Source organism: Epinephelus moara, chromosome 16 (assembly GCF_006386435.1).
Source record: "Epinephelus moara isolate mb chromosome 16, YSFRI_EMoa_1.0, whole genome shotgun sequence".
Lineage (NCBI taxonomy): Eukaryota > Metazoa > Chordata > Actinopteri > Perciformes > Serranidae > Epinephelus > Epinephelus moara.
Genome location: NC_065521.1, coordinates 47,494,227 through 47,511,778, shown reverse-complemented (window position 1 = coordinate 47,511,778; position 17,552 = coordinate 47,494,227). Strand labels below are relative to the sequence as shown.

General features: G+C 40.8%; 1 protein-coding gene across 12 annotated transcripts in view; it reads left to right on the top strand.

Moving 5' to 3' along the window:
• LOC126402449 (PHD finger protein 20-like) overlaps positions 1-17,552 on the top strand; it is a 53,471-nt gene that overhangs the window by 23,751 nt on the left and 12,168 nt on the right. For 9 of the 12 annotated variants that reach the window (XM_050064444.1, XM_050064451.1, XM_050064445.1 and 6 more), the window contains 13 exons: positions 8,149-8,228; positions 8,331-8,502; positions 9,215-9,299; positions 10,508-10,581; positions 10,684-10,930; positions 11,041-11,124; positions 12,494-12,553; positions 13,499-13,685; positions 13,765-13,874; positions 14,074-14,202; positions 16,462-16,548; positions 16,990-17,135; positions 17,406-17,505. In XM_050064444.1, coding sequence (XP_049920401.1) covers positions 8,149-8,228; positions 8,331-8,502; positions 9,215-9,299; positions 10,508-10,581; positions 10,684-10,930; positions 11,041-11,124; positions 12,494-12,553; positions 13,499-13,685; positions 13,765-13,874; positions 14,074-14,202; positions 16,462-16,548; positions 16,990-17,135; positions 17,406-17,505 — 1,561 coding nt within the window. Of the gene's footprint in view, positions 1-3,992; positions 4,236-6,644; positions 6,684-8,148; positions 8,229-8,330; positions 8,503-9,214; positions 9,300-10,507; positions 10,582-10,683; positions 10,931-11,040; positions 11,125-12,493; positions 12,554-13,498; positions 13,686-13,764; positions 13,875-14,073; positions 14,203-16,461; positions 16,549-16,989; positions 17,136-17,405; positions 17,506-17,552 lie in introns of those variants that run through there. The other 3 variants (XM_050064453.1, XM_050064446.1, XM_050064447.1) reach the window with 3 other exon arrangements.

The following is a 17,552-nucleotide window of genomic DNA, read 5'->3' as shown; positions in this document are numbered from 1 at the left end:
TAAAAGAAAATATGTGCTTGCTTTTTTCCTGTGGATGCATCATGCAATTAACGTGAGGTGGTGCTCCCAGTCCCAAGGACCATGAAGCTGAGGGACAGACTAACCCCAGTCGTGATGAGGAGGAGGATGAGACCAGAAATATGACAGGTGCAATGTGAAGGCACAGCCTACTATACATGACATTTTAGCCAGAGGAAAACCTTGTTAGTAGTACTAAGTGGAATTATTTTTGTTGTAGTAATAAGTTGACTAAAAGTTGACCATAGGGCCTATTGCCCAATTTATACCTCCTTAGTTCATGGCTGTGAGCCATGGAGATGTAAACTGGGCTGGGCAGGGCAAACAATTATATTGTGCATAAAATGAGATGCATTAGGATAGAGTCATAGGCTCCTATTTAAAGTTAAATAACAAGCACATTGCCATTTGTGGCCAATTCATTATTACATTTATTTTATAGTCTGGAATTAAACAATAACTGCTGATTTTCTGATGCAGTTGATTCTGAGGACAACGTTTGTGTAGTGTGTACAAGCATATAGAGGATTATAGGTAGAAATGTGTGGGCCGGTGCGCCTGAATGTCCCAGTCTGCCCCGGTCCTGACCCCTTTCGACGCGAAGGAGCAGCGGCTCTACTCTGAGCTCCCTCTGGATGTCCGAGGCACTGACTTAAATCCTGATCACGGTGTGATGGGGCAAACAGAACCACATTCTTGACTGCGCTTGACGATGGGAATGTGTCACATAAGAATGCACCCTCCCAGTGTTTGAATGCCCTGAACTCATCACTGTATCCTGTGCGCTTGGGTGGGGCGACTGTCTTTAAAATTTCGTGGACTTTTTCATTGCCATTCTCTTGTTTACAAAGCTGTTCTTAGCTTACTAACAGCATATTTATGAGTGTACATTAACCAAAAAAGTGAAAATGGCCAAGCTCTCTGTTCTCAGAACATGTTTTTATCGTCTATACCGAGGGAACGTACAGGGCATTTATGTCTGCAGCATGTGGAATCTTCTGCAGAGGGTCTTAAAGTTGCACTCATTGGTTCCCCACTGCTGCATCATTTTTGTACACAATCTCCTATATGCCAGTATCATGGTATAACTTAGCTGGTCTTTGTTATTATGTGCAGTTGCTAATTTTGCGTTTTTATGGTTCACTTCCAGTATACATTGCTTTTTGGCTTTTCTTTGTAGAAATCTTACTTTGTGTTTTATATTGCTTGTTTTAGAGCTGTATGTTTTTATTCTGTATTTTTACGGTTAAATAAGAAATAGAAAAATATTTAGAAAAAACAAACAAACTCATAGCTGCTCCTCATGTCTTTGTTAGATCAGCGGGTAAATGAGAAATACTGTGTGTCAATAATAAATATGTCTCCAATATAAAATGAGGATGTGGTCTTTGAAGCCAGTGCGTGTTCTCTCTGGTTGGTACAGTTATGTGTGAAAGATAATAATCTGGCTTCCTTCCTCTTTACACTAATGATGGACATGAGCAGATGAATGACTGTAAACCCCAAGATGAAGTGAAGAAATGATTCTTACTGTTGTTTTGGGGACAATATACCTGAGAGGACGTTTTTTGGTTCTTGGTGGTGGAGCTCGTGGAAAAGTCAGGTGATCATTAAAGTCAGAAGGATTCATCATCCACAACCATAAATGTCTACATATCGTCTTTCAAGATAAACTTCTGTTTTCACAAGAAATGTAACATTTACATACAATCTCTTAAAATAAACGCACCATGTTGCTAAAGCACCACAATATGACATATTTTTCCTTCAACGAAAAACACGTGGTTGGGTTTAGGAGAAAAGAACAGGGTTTGGCTTCACGAGCATCGCTATCTCTGGTGAAAGTTGGTGGTTGTTGGACCCATCCACCACCCCTCCCACCTGCCACACTCGGACTTTCACCACCTTAACTTTCGTCCTTGTCCCGGCGCGTTTACCCCTGACGCCAGTGGGTGCCATTAAACTTTACGGCAACAGGTCATGCTGACGTGAAAGGACGCCCCTTTTTTTGTTTGCCTATTTCGTTGGTTTCTGCTGCCGCAAGTCACTTGCCCTTGTCGCGATTTCGACTACTTCAGAGTGAGATTGTGCTCTTTTTTAAGCGGTTAAGCTGCACTGGGGGACTCTAAAGCATCTGCCTCGTGGGAGAAGTTGGTACTTATGATGGAGGACATGGGTGGAGTCTGAGATAATCTCTTGGGCCTGTCTGATAATGGTTTGCTCAAAGATAGACTGCAGTGTGACAACTGAATCCCATGATTTCCATGGCTCTCTGCATAAGCCTGGTGGCCTGAGCTTTTAATTGTACACTGGGGTTGTCAAACCAGACTGAGATGCCATACTGCAGGATGCTCTCAACTACGGCATGGTACAAGAGGAGCAACACTTTGTGGCTGACTTCAAAGACCCTCAGCCTGCGGAGGAAGTGTAGGCGCTGTTGGACCCTAGTGCAGACCTTATCTACCTGAACACTCCATGTCAGTTTATGGTTGATGTCTATGTTCAGGTATTTGTATGATTCAACCTGGGCTATGTTTTGGTCATGGATAACCACTGGTGAATGGTCTCCAACAGATTTGGGGTCAGATGTTTTATTGATGTTTATGATGAGAAAATGTTTATCTCACCACTGGACAGAATTCTGGATCTCATGTCTGTGCACAGCTGTGTCACAGTGTCAGACATGAGATCAAGATGATGGATAATATATATTTGCCTTGCTGATGCACAGCAGGCACCAAAATAAAACAGTCCAACATGCTCTTGGTTTTCCTCACAGCTTTAGTGAAGTCTGAACACAGATCCGTTCAGCCATTACACCTGCTCAATCCCCTCCACGCTTCACTCTCTGCAGCACTCCTCCTGTCTCTCCTTTTCACCAACCACAAGAGCTCCCAGCTGCCTGAACAGCACTGACTAGTGGCCATACCTGATACCTGAACATCTTAACATGACTATAAATACTGTGTATGTGTAAACAAGATAGTACATTTACATAGTTTACTAAACCTACGTTTGTACTGCATCTCACAGTTTCACTCTCCCAACTTTTTTGGAACACATTGCAGGCATCAAATTCAGAATGTGTGTATATTTACAAGAAAGAAAGTTTATCAGTTTGAACATTAGATATCTTGTCTCTGTACTGTATTCAATTAGATAAGGGTCAAAAAGATTCGCAAATAACTGCATTCTGTTTGCATTTACATTTTACACAGTGTCTTGGAGGGGTTGAACACGTCACAAAGTTACGTGATTGAATTTCACAATAAATAACTAATCTCTTACACTTACTATGAAAACTTCTGTAATTTAATTAAAGTTACTTAACAACATTTTGGTGTTTACAAAGTGGTTACATCCAAATGTGTTTTGGTAATAAGTTTTAAAGTTTATTTGGCATATTTCTGCAAATTTGAGCGCAACTTTAATGCAGTTATGTTTTTAGGAATTTTTTAGCTTTAAAACATTTATTAAAAACGTAATCAAATGTAATACATTTCATTATGAGATGAAGTTATTGTTAGATTTTAACAAGGTAACTTGTAATATGTAAAGTAATCTTTCCAACACTGGGTATAGTTTGATACCCAGATTTCAGTAGTATACTGATTTTAAGGTATACCGTGATACTAAAATTGATGGTTATGATACTGTGGATGAGACGGGGACATTTTACACAAACTTCCATTGGAAAAATCATATTTCAAGAGGGGTTGCAGCGATGAATCTCAACTCTGTTTTACTTTTTACACAAACTTTCATATGAAAATAAATGGTTTCAAGTTTCAGTTATAGCAATGAAACATTTGTTTAACCAAAACTAACCCCTCTGGTTTCATTTCGTTAAGGGTAATTTTGACAAAATAATGACTTGGTAAAACCGTGGTACCGAGAAACCACAATATTCTCTGATACCATACCATAAAATCTCCTACAATTGCAACCCTATATGTTACAGTATGGTTATCATAATATTAATAATAATATAGGATGCAATGATGCATAATATGCAGCCTAAGCTCTGTTAAAAACTCTTACAAGCATTTTTGGTTGCATAGAGTTTTATTTTGACATTGGTGCTCCATGAATCTCTGAACACAATCCTCCAGTGGTTCAGACGGATAAACACAAACCAGCTGAACGTCTCCCGTCGCGCATGCGCTCTGCGGCCATCACAGTATGAAGAAGAGTGCAGTGCACAAGTAGCGCGAGAGGTAAACAAGCTTTTGTGATTCTCATTTACACATTTATTGCTCACAATCACGTTTATACAGCGGAGAGAGTTTCATGAAGGTGTCTGCATCCATGACAGCTCAGCGGGCGACATTAAACTCGCTGCAGTCTGTGTGACTGAGCAGAGGCTAACGTTAGCCGTGTTAGCTTATCTGGTCTCAGTCAATGGAGAGGAGAACTACTGACACTGTTTAACTGGATGAGCTTAATGAACAACTTCAAACATGGCGTCGTCTCCTCTCCAGAGCAGGTGGAGTTCACGAAGTTATGATTTTGAAGCATTTTGCGTTTCGTCTTCTTGTCATTTCTTGCTGCTCTTTGGAGCTAACAGAGGTTAGCATTAGCATTTTAGCCAGCCACTGTCAAATATTTGAGTGGCTACCGAGGGGCGGGGCTCCTCGTTTGACTGCACGTACGGCCAATGAGAATTCAGAACGGGCGTCCCCAGCGGCCTGTGAGCCAATCAGCTTCGTCTACAGAGGAAGTTAAAAGATTAGAAATGTCAAAAAATAGTTTCTTTAAATGATTAAACGCTGCTTCAGCTTGACGTTTCAGTGCGTAAATCTGATCTAATTCAGATTATCGTTACAGGCATGATTATTAATGATAAACTAAACTAAGAAGTCTGTCTGTAACCGTTACTTCTTACGTCCTGTCATCACGTAACTTTCAGGAGACGTAGCGTACAAACTGAATGAAATAACTCTTGTATAGTTTTAACTTTGTTATCAAATTAAAATATGGCTGCCTCTGTCACTTTATTTCTACGCTTCTACCCACAAAGTTTGAAAACGTTTTACAGTAAGATAATAGAAGTAAGCTGATGCACGCGCTCGCGACGTCATCATGGAACAGCTGTCACAGGTCGCGCGCCTTTAGTTGAAATCAATACAGGGTGTTGAATATGAGAAAGATGATCCATAGTGCAGGTAATATTACACTGAATATACTCCTACAAGTAAAAGTTCTGCATTTAAAACTGTGCTGAGGTCAAATTATATAATCTACAAAATGTGTGATGCCATTAATGTGTATGTGTCATTTTACTGCTGTAAATGTTTAAGGTCGTGCTCATTTTAACTCCGTTATATACTGTTGTATAGTTTAATCTACAGCAATGCATCATGGTCTGTAAGCTCATCATACGTGTGTAGCTTGGCTGTCCTGTGAGCATGGGTGCAGATCTGATGACAAGTTTGAGGGGGACACAATCAGTTGTGATTTTTTTTTAATTGCATTTAATCGCATATTTCATGATTTCACAGAGGCTCATCACCATCACCAAGTCATTCAAAAAGCACTACAGAGAGAATCATATGCATACCTTTACTGTGTATTTCTCTTAAACAGCCAGTAGTACATGGAGCCAACCATCACCCTCCTTTTCACTGCTTCGCTGTTAGTTAATGCTACTTCTAGTTTCAGGGTCTCAGGCATGTTCTGTCCACTCACGTTCTCATCTCTCGCCTCTCACAGATTCTTAATTCCCCTCATCATCTTCCCTTTCTCCCAGTATATAGGACTACTGTATGCATCAGTGGATACGGATGATTGTCAGAACATGAGTCCCTAACTGAGCTTGGTTAAACTAACTGATCATGTTTTTACAGAGCCAGATATGCTAGTATTAGTACAGTTCTGAGAGCACAATAAATACTTAGAAGTTACACAAGTTGACCCAACAAAATCAGATTTATTTAAATAAATTCATATCCATTCATTAATCATCTTTATAGGAGTAAATATCCCAGTAACAAAATGTGCCTATTTTGTCCTTATCACATCACATTTTTGATAATGTCCATGTACAGTTAGGTGCCTTGTTTGTTTTCATCTGCCATTTTGCACAACATGTAAGAAAGTCTCATTGAGTAGGACAACTAGACAAGTTAACCCAACAAAATCACAAATTCATATGCAGTCATTTATGTAACCAAACCATATTTATAGGAATAAATGTTCTTATAACAAAATGTGCCTATTTTGTCCTTATCACATCATTTATTTTAGAATTGGGAATGTGGAGTCAGAAAATACATTTGTTCAATTTCAGTCATTTAGGCTGTTTAGAATTGGGGGGCACAATTTGTGTTTTTCAGAAATTGGGGGGGACACGTCCTCTAAAAAGTCCTAAACACAGCCAGGTTTCAGCTTTGTGACGACTTTTCCAGCTGATCCAAGAGGGTTTTGAAAGACTTTACGAAGCATAAGCATTTCTCAACACATAAAGGAACACTTCATCCTTCAGTTTATCACAAACATTCAACATTAACACATCTCTCTTGGTTTTCACAGGACAGGAAGAAGATAAAAAACTGTCATCTGTAAAGTAACTGAAGCTGTCAGACAAATGTAGTGCAGTAAAAAGCACAATATTTACCTCTGAGATGTGGAAGAGTACTAGTATGAAGTGGCATGAAATTGAGAAAGTAAGTTTAAGTACCTCAATTCAATTTAATTCAACAGAACTTTATTTATCCCGAAGGAAATACTTGTGCCAGAGGATGCTTCAAATTACAGTAACACAAATACTGTAACAACAATTAACGTTCACAACCAGTAACAACCAGAACAACCAGTGGGTTCCCTGGGTCAGGGTCACTCACTGGACCCAGTTTTAAAAACAATAGAGTATTAAATATCAGTCAGAATATTCAAAATATACGGGATATAAAGTGTTTTCAAGGAGCAAAAGCAAAAACCAGTGCCTAATAGAGTAACAACAGGAGTAAGATCAGTACGAGGGTTATTAAAAATGAACTAAAATGGTGGAAAATACAGACTGCGCCTGATGATCAATGTTATATTGTATGTGATATGACATGAGAATTAGTGTTGCACATGAGAAAATCATATTGCACTACACAGGCAAGTGATCATGATACTGAAAAGTAATATTGCGCATGAAGGTGAAATGTAGTCATGTGCATCATGTAAAATAATAGTGCACCTTATGTTGGTGAATATGAAGCAATGACAAAAAGAAATAATTTAATAAAATGGAATCTCAAATTCCACTCTGCATGCACATGAAGTTTAAAATGCATTGCTGCCAAAGTGAAATAAAAACTAGTCTATTCTGAGCACACAATAATACAGTGCCACAATAATAATGAAATAAAAAATAGATTGACTTTGAATTTAAATAAGCTGACAATGACTGACAATAACTTGAAAGTTAGGTTACAAATATTAATCTTGGCATTTGAATTTGAATTACGTACAATGAAACATTGGCCTTTTTATGATCAGTTTTATAATGGTCTGCTTTGATAGATTATAGGAAAAATGCCTGGGATACTCCTGTGTGATGAAAACTTTAATGTTCAGTAGAAACAAGATGAAACAATGGCATTAATCAAACGCAAATGTCAGCTTTGCTACTCATTTTCATGTCAGCTAAACGCATGTTTTTGACCCCTTTTGACTTTGGTGAATTGTGGATTATGACGAGTCTTGACATGTTCAGACTCAGTGGGAGTTTGTCCATGGAATTTGTGGAATTCAACAAGATGGTTATGCTGTTCTTTAATCTGCACATCTTTGGGGAAAAAAACGTCACAAAGAATGCAAAGATTACACAGTTCTCTACTTTGCTGGCATAGTTAGTGTGTTTGACAGATTCATGCTCACTTTTAAACAGAGTGAAACCAGACACTTCAGCTCTCGATCAGTCAAACTGGTTCAGCCTCAAACAAACTGACAGAGTGATTATTTTTAAAATGTAAATGTCTCCCCACTAACTGCAGAATAAACTCTACAGTGTGTTAAATGTATGTACAAAAGTTACCTGGATATTTAACTGTATTTCTTTGCAGTAAGACAGAAAACATGTTCCAAATAATTCGTCAGTTTAACTTTTCTTGGGTATTTTTTTGTCTCTGTTTCTGTCAGATGAAGACTCCCCCGGACAGGTCAGGGATCACCTTTGAGGTTGGAGCTCAGCTAGAAGCCCGAGACCGCCACAAGAACTGGTGTGGACCACATACATACACACACACATGCACACACACATAATGTAAGATATGAATACGCGATGACGTTTTTAAATCCTGCATTATGTCGTGTCCTGTCAGGTACGCAGCCACGATCGAGAAAATCGACTACGACAAAGAGCAGATCCAGGTCCACTACCGTCAGTGGAGCCGGCGACATAACGAATGGTTTCACTGGAGCTCACCGTACCTGCGGCCGCTGGAGCGAGTCAGCCTGAGGAGGCAGGGCCTGAATCCACCATGTTCACAACCGGTATGACACAGACTCTGTGTGTGTGTGTGTGTTTGTTTGTTTGTTTGTTTGTTTGTTTGTTTGTTTGTGTGTGTGTGTGTGTGTGTGTATGTGTGTGTGTGTGTGTCATTAACACTTTTGGTTACGACTGAAATTGTCAAAAGGTTTTCATTAGCCCCTTTTACACTGCCTGTTTGCCCTCACTGTTCTTTATGAAAGATATGATCGCAGAATGAGGAAACCTCATTGTCACGCCAAAACAATGTCTGTATAAACAGGACAGCCGTCAGGACGGGATCACGGTGGCACAGCCATGAGGTTTTGACAATGTGTTATGTGTGCAAGCCACTGCGGGAGATTTAAAAAGTAGCAGTCAGCAGCTAACTCAAAGAAAAGGAACAGTAGACGAAAATGTCCACAAATAGGGGAAACAATAAGGTGTGGAGCTCCTTACCCTCCGAGCAGAGTACAAGATCAGCCGCCATATAACAGGGACGCTAAATGATCTCAAAGCGCTGTTTGTGCGTATGTTATATTTCACACTAGAGGTCAACGCTGTTGTGTTACATGTCACGCCCATCACACCCCTTGTGAGACAGCAGGGACTTTATAGCGGCTCTATAGCACTATCTCTGAATAAAAAGGGCTGACGACATAAAATAAAAGAAGAGTGTGTATGTATGTGCATGTTGTGGTGTTTGTGCTGGACTTTATTTTTCTGTCTCTGTCTCAGATGTTTGTTTCAGGTACAAAGGTTCTGGCCTGTTGGACAGACTGTCGTTTCTACCCGGCCAAAATCCTCAGAGTCAACAAGGACGGTGAGGCTCAACTTTTACACCCCATGTTACGTTACTGCACATTGAAATGATTGGGCGATTAAATTATTAGTCAGTTCATGGAAAATAATCAGCAACTGTTTTTATATTTGTTTTATTTTTTATTCTATAATTTTCATCTGGTTTCTGAGGATTTTCATTTTTCTATTGTTTTTTATTCTCAGAGATAATCTAAAAACAAAATCAGTAGATTAAATGATAATGAAAAATGTTTGTTATAACGTGACTTTACACTGAATGAGGTTAATAGATAACATCCAAACCAAGCTTGACGCTTTATGCAACAAAAAGACCCCAAACTCGGCCTGAAACCTGATTCTTGTCCAGTCTGAGTCATGTAGGAGAACTTTACAGCGTTCCCACTGTCGTGCAATTCCTAGTGAAGTTATCAGATCAGAAAACTGTTTTCCGGGCCTGGAAGTGGTTTAGAGTCGACAGAATGTTTTGGGAAAGTTGTTTGAAATATGTTCATGAAAATCACAACATGTCTAACGTTACGTAAAATATATTGTATTACTAATTTAAAATGTGTTGCTCTGCGTGACCGTTGACTGGGTCTGTCTCCCAAAAAAGGGGCGCAGTCTTGACGTTGTGTGAAGTACCAGTATGTTCCGGTCTGGTCTATTTGCATATGCAGCTAGTTGGTGGCAGGAATGTCTAACTCACAGGCAAAGATAACAAGCGCTAGTGGTTTGCTTATCTGCATATGCCTGAAAGTGCATGTTTATAGGCTTACTCATTTTAAACTACTTAATTTAAGTCATAGAAACAGGGTCATATATTGGAGAAGTTTTAAAAATTCATTGTGAAAAATGTGTGGGAACCCCGACTTTAACTGCTTTTAGTAGTCGACTTTGCATTCCTATTAACTCTGTCATGGTCCAATTTATGTTTTTATATGTTCATGTGGTGTGGAGGTCCTCTTGACACATTAGATTTCTGTTATCTTTAGGCTGCAAAAGAAAATTAAAGTAGTTTTTAGGGGATAAATGAAAAGAGACAGATCTTTGCACTGCTGATTAATTGACTTGGACTCTTGGGAACTGGAGACTTGAAACTTGACGTACACAGTGCTGTTATCATGTCATTACTGAACTGGATCAAATGTTTAAGAAGCTCCATCAACTGCTACCAACTACTAAACCTGGTGTCTCTCTCTCTGTCTCTCTCTCTGTCTCTGTCTCTGTCAGACTCCTACACGGTGCGTTTCTTTGATGGTGTGGTTCGGACTGTGAAGCCCACAAAGATCAAACCCTTCCAAAGAGTAAGAAATACTACACTCCAATTGGTCCTCATCTGATTGGCTTCACCAGTCACAGCTCAATTTATCTTACATGTGTGTTTGTGTGTGTGTGTGGTGACACAGAAGTCCAGATCTGAGAAGAGTGCAGTGGGAAGCGAGGGATGGGAGGAAGGGGAGAGCGAGGAGGAGGAGGATGGTGGACAGAGAGAGGAGGAAGAGGAGGAGGAGGAGGAGAAGAAGAGGAAGGAGGACATGGAGGAGAAGGGGACGTCAGAGGAGAAAGAAGGGACTGAGGAGGGAGAGGAGGAGAGGAAGAGGAAGGGAGAACCTTCATCCTCCCATTCACCAGCTAAGAAGAAAACAGATGACAGTAAGTCACATGATCTGGTAACACAGAGCAGATCTGTAGGTGAGGTGGATCCGTTAAGGTTTTCATTATCTTCAGTCATGTTGCTAGCTGATAAAGTCCTCTCTTCCCAGGTAGAAACAGTGGAGCTCAGAATCAGCCAATCACAGCTGACCCCCCCCAGCCGGCTCTGCCTAACCCCGCCCACATCGACAGAGGTAAACATCAGAGAATTTCAGACATTTCTGCTGCATAATTTCCATATTTGCGGTAACATGACTGTTAATGAGGTTACGTTCAGAGCGTGAAGCAGATTTCGTTGAGTCAATACACGGACGTGATTATATGAATAAGTTCAAAATGTTTAAACTTCACCGAAAAATGTGCACTTATTTAAAGGCTGTGTGACTCTCCACTTCATTAACGTAAGAAAATTGGAGAGACTGAAGAAGATAAAGCACATCTTAGACAGAGATTGCGCTGTAGAGCCGCTATGAAGTCCCGTCTTTACACTGCCTTTGCATTTTTACACAAAGCTAAACAATGGCAGCATCATGCCACTCCAGTATGTGATTTTAGACAGTATGGTGGCATCTGAGAAGCAAAAGAGATGTGATGTGTAGCTCAACAGCATCAGCTTCTAATATGACGTATAACCTACACATCAGCAGCGCTTTATAAATGATGACATTGACATCACGTGATCATTTAGTGTCCCTGTTATATGGCAGCTGATCTCGTCCTGTGCTCGGAGAGTAAGGAGCTCCTGGACTTCGTCTTCCCAATTTGTGGACATTTTTGACCACTTTTCTCCTTCTTGGAGTTAGCTGCTAACTGCTACCACCTACTTTTTTAATCACCTGTTGTGCGTTGCACACACACAACACGTTGTCAAAATGTGACACCCCTGCCACCCATGATCCCGTCCTGCCTGCTGTCTCTTTTATAAAGACGTTGTTGAGTGAAACTCTTGCCTTGAAGGCGCAGTGTAAAGGGGCTGTTGTTACGCTTCTATCCTGCTTGACAGGTCGCCATGGTAGCGATCTGTAGATCACAAGGTAGCCATGCCCCCAAAGCATCCTCTGCTTCATGGTTTATTTTCCTCTAAATGGGACCATGATTTATAACATGAACATCACCCTGTATTGAATAACACTTGAAACTAGTGAGACTATAAACTCATTATGAAAATATTTACTTATGTAACCAGACAAGTCATTTTCTCACGTATATACAATCAGACTTCTTTTTACAACCAGTGGAGTTGTGCCCTGCCGGCCATTAGAAAGAATGTAGGTTGAGTCAAGTCACTACTGCAGTTTAAGTCTGTCGTGATCCAACCGTTGTTTAGATTGTAGCCTGCAGGTCTTTACAAAAGTCAAATATACAAAAATGATTGGACTTATTATTTCATTAAATGTGACAAACATTATCCATAGCAATAAACTATCTCAAGGAGAGATTTTTCCTATCCATGTAAAATAATATCATGACATAACTACACTAATGGCTTGTCGGCAAATGTAATTTTTTTTAAGTTTTTATAACAGCACGCTCTCTCTGTTGTTTCGTCTCTGTCTTCCTCAGATGTCCTGTTGGAGCGTCAGGCCCACCTGCCCACCACACACAAATTCAGCAGAGAGCCATGTGAGTGCACTCACATCACGCAAACTGTACGAAATGTTCCGCACTACATGAACACAGACACGACATGTTCACGCTACAGTTTTAACTGTAACTTAAGGCCTAAAGGAATACTTTACCCCCCAAGTGACCCTTTGTATATCAAATAATCCCCCCATGTTACATTGAATTTGTGAACAAAATGTTGTTTTCCTGGAAAGCCTCCACGCTGAACAAAGATTAAAAAACGGGGAAAATTCTTCAAGTAGGCAAAACTGCATCAAAACATCTGTTTACAAAAGGCCGCGGCGTGGCACCTCATGTGACACAGAGTTATGACTACTTTAACTGACAGACCTGTACGTCCTCCACCTTTGCATTACCTTAAAATCATGTGTGGACAGCCACTAATTAAACTTGATTTCTCACCTGAAGAGTCGATCTCCAGAGCTGTGAATCGCCAGGGAGTATCTTTTCAGCCATTGTCTTTATAATGACGGGATTGTGGGTCATTTAACTCAGGATATTTGACATGAAGTGGCGTCCTGAAGTGGCGTCCTGAATGCGAGGTCCCAAGGTTTCCCAGCAGAACACTGCATTGTAAATGTTCACCTGTCAGTGGTTTAATTTTTTGACTTATGTGTATATTTATTAATTCTCATTACACATTAAATTAACTCCATTCCTGTTTACATTACAGTTCTTTTTGCAGTTACATTACACCTGTCTACCACCAGTATACATTATATTTCATGCCTATATTTTAATTTCTGCCCTTTTTATGTCTTAGATTTTCTATTTTTCATGCATGATTTTCTTTTTTTACATATCTAATGAGCATTCTTTGAGTGAGTCTGAGATCTGAGAAATGTATTTCCAACTACAGCTGCTCTGTAATTGTTGTGCATATGACAGTAACATTTTGAAACTCCAAACACTCGTCTGAACCTCCCTTCTCTCCTCTCTCAGTGTACAGGGTGATAAAGAACCAGCCTCCTCCCATTCTCTCCATCGAGTTGGACCACAACCCCTTCAAGTGTCCCGCAGCCGGCTGCACCAAGTCGTTCAGGAAGGCGAGTCTGCTGCACTACCACATCAAGTACTACCACACAGACCAGCAGCTGGACGAGCGAGGTGGCGAGCAGGAGGCGCAGAGGTGGGTTGACGGTTCAATTTCCAGAGCAGAAAGTTAGCACAAGGACAGCTGTGTTTAACGCTGACTGGTGTTGTTGTAGGAGGGTGCGGTCGTCTTCTAAAGGGAGTGACTTCATGTCAGACAGCAAGAGTGAGGACCAGAGCAGCACCTGTCACCATGACGACAGAGAGCACAGCGCCGTGGGAACAGGTAGGACAGCTGTGCATCATGCAGGTTCACACAGAGACACGATCAACCAATGATGTCTGACCTTCACTCCGAGTTTTAATGTTAAACAGAGCAGCATTAAAATGTGGTTAAATTTAAGGTATTTTAAGTGCAACATTAAGAAGTTTATTTGAAGTTCAGCCGATGACGTGACGTCCTCTCTCACCTGACTGTCTGTCAGCAGAAGTGAAGAAGGAAGGAGAGAGGGAGAACACAGGAGAACAGGACAGAAAGGAGAGGATGAAGAACTTCCTGAGAGTCAAACTAAAGAAGAAGAAAAAGAAGAAGAAGAAGAAGAAAAGTCAGTCAGGTGAGAGTCGGCGTAGAGTCCTCGTGAATGCTCTCGTTCACTGGCCACATCCTTCAGAAGGAGTCAGTCGGTTTTAATCAATTACACAAGTCGTAGCTTCTTAAAAAAAACCAAACGTCACAATTCTTTGCAGGCAATACAGAAATAAAGACAAGGCTGTGTGCTGGGTGCAGTCAGTAACACCTGCACAGTACAGCCACAAAGCATCTGTCCCCACATTGATTATAAATGAGCTGTAAATGTGTTTCAGGCTGCAACGAAAATCAAGAAAACACCTCTAACGTTCATAGGAATGTGTCTAAGGGCTCATTTATGCTCAACGTTAAATACGGATCCGGATACGGACGGAGCCTTCTGTCCGTGCTCTGCGTTCATTTCGTCCGTATTTCTGCACGTTTCCATAAAGCTTACGGATACGGGCCAAACGGAGCAGTATCACCGGGAACCGTGGGGGCAGTGTTGCTGTCACTACCGGATACGTAGCTCTAGTGAGACACGAAGAAGAAATAACAATTCAGTTTCTCTCATCGGCAGTACTAGAGAAAAGAATTCTCCGTCCTCCAGTCCTGATGTATTTAACGGCCTCACCGACCACCGCCTCCTACAACGCTGCCTCTGTTTTTGTCTTTTATGCAAGAGGTACATTATCAATATCTCCTCCACAGTCGCCATGTTTGTTTTTGAGTTTCTTGTTGTCATAAACTTTTGACGCTGGGCTGCCTCCTGGTGGATATATTGGTTAACATCCATGCCAACGTAAAGGGCGCATGGAAGTATGCGGGCAGTGACGGTAACATCGTTTGAAACGGACGTATACATTTTCGTACGTCAAGGGAGCATAAATGAGCCCTAATGTGTGTTTGGATAGTTGGTCCAACTCATGCTTGATTTATGCTTGACACATCTGCGAGGGCTGCGAGTGTTCACATGGCCAAAAGTGACATCACACAATCAGACAGACACATTTACCTGAATGTGCACTTCCAAGATTTTCTAATTACATGGATGAGGAAGGGCAAAAAAAATTGAGAGATCATGCTTGGGGAGTATTGATTTGCTTCGAGGAGAAACCCACATGGAGTTTAAAATCCAAATCTTTCCCTGTCACAATTCCACGTCAGCTTAAGTTTGTGCAGCCTGCTGTACAGAAAGGATAACTGAGGCCAAAATAAGCAAATTAAACACACCACACAGGTTTGACTATTCATGACTCAAAGTACAAATTTTGATACAGATTGTAGCGCACGATGGGAATTGAGAGCCGGTTCTAAGTTGTCCAGTCCATCTGAGTTGTACACCTTCGAGCTTATCAGTTCCCCTTATTGATGTGGACGTGGTTTTTCTGACAGTTGCAAAACAGAGACATTAGACTTGTGCGTCTACACTGCTGGAAACTTGCAGCAAGGAGGAGTCAGGGCAGAGAGGAATCAATGGTCCAATGAAGTGTTCTCAATGTGGATTTTCTAACTTTGTTACAGTAGAATCATTTTCAGTACCACAGGTAAAAATTGGCATTGGGGGCGTACGATTTAAAATGTTTATTAATGCTTATTAAAAGAGTTTTCTTTTCTTGTTAGTAGCGGAGAACAACAGAATGACTGTAGTAAACGTTAACAATAATTAAAAGTTTTTTATGTTATTGAAAACAATATTCTTCTTGGTTCATTTGTTAACAAGCCTCTGAAATTGTCACACACTCAAAATACAATAAGTGCAAGTACAAAACAAAACCATTCTGTAAAGATCAATATGCAACCAGAGCGAATGACACCAGTGACAATAAGACAGCACTGTGACTGAGTGAGAGGGGGTGAATCTATGGAGGCAATGCAATGGTGTGTGTCAGCCATAGACTGTATGTAAAGATGGACGACATGACAGCTCCCCAAAAGTGAAGCTGAAACATCTGGATTGCCCCCTGGTGGCTGGCTGCATTATAGGTTATAAAGTCCACCTAAAAGTAAAATTAAAAACTTAAAGTACAAATCAAATAAATTTTTCCCAGACATGGTTTCTGGTTTTCTGTCATTTAAGGTCATGCTGCTGTTTGTTCAAGTGTCAAGGTTTTAATTTGTTATTTAATGCTCTATAATGGGGATTTTACAACATGATTGACAACTGTGTGAGCCAATCGGTGGGCTGCTTGCGATTGGTCGGAGGGGTGGATGTGCTGTGTATTTTTAGAGGTATTCAGAGTATTAGAAGAATGACGATGTGTTTGTGTGAGTACTTATATTGTACTGTTTCTTTCTTTGTTAGGACTTGGCAGCAGCGATGATGAGAATTTAGACCGACCTCCGATCACTCTGAAGCTGTCCACTGGACACCAGAGCATACACACACAAGGTGCAAACACACACACACGCCAACATCACAAAAACTGCATAGTCATTCTTATTAATGCGAAAAGTTTAGATTTTAAAGCAGTACGTCACCCACATAATGATCCTTTGTACGTCCGTTACTCACTGCGCTACGCTGAATTTGTAAAGAAAATGTTTTTCTTGCAAACCTGTACGGTGAACGAAGAATCCAAAAATGTAGATAATGTTGTTGAATTGAAATAAACGGGGACCACATTTAAAAACTATATCAAAACATCTGTCAACAAACTGTCACACAACTAGTTCAGTTTAAGCCACGTCTCATTTATTCAGTCATATGATCAGTGCTTCCCAAACACATGCAGTTTTGTTACGATTACAGCAGTCATTTTGTGGGTGAAGTGTTCCTCTACTTGTGACCTGCTGATGGCTCGTCTCTAACCTCAGCACTGCTCCCTTTCAGCCGACGATGATGGCAGCGACTGGTCGACGCTGACGGCAGAGAGCGGGGAGGACACGACCTCTTGGCCTGTTGCTATGGAGACAGAGGAGTGTGAAGTGGTGAGGTGTGTGTGCGAGGTGGACGAGGAGAATGACTTCATGATCCAGGTGAGACACACACACACACACACACACACACACACACACACACAGAGTCAAACAGGAGCAGATAATAACACTGAAAGAAACTTTTATAACTGCAGCTTTTTATCTTTAAAGAACAGATTTGAGTCTAAAACACAGCTCACATGTCCAAATACACACTGAAGCAGTTATGGTCGGCTGTAATCATTCCTCCTGCCTGTGCACATTGTGAAATGATCTCTAACACACATTACAGTGATTTTAAACCTTCCTGTCTCGTCTGTTTGTCCGCAGTGCGAGTCGTGTCTGTGTTGGCAGCATGGCACCTGTATGGGTTTATATGAAGACAACGTCCCACACAACTACACCTGCTACTACTGCAGACACACTGCAGGTAGGAGCTCTTACTGTGTGTGAGCAGACCTGCACATTTTATCATGT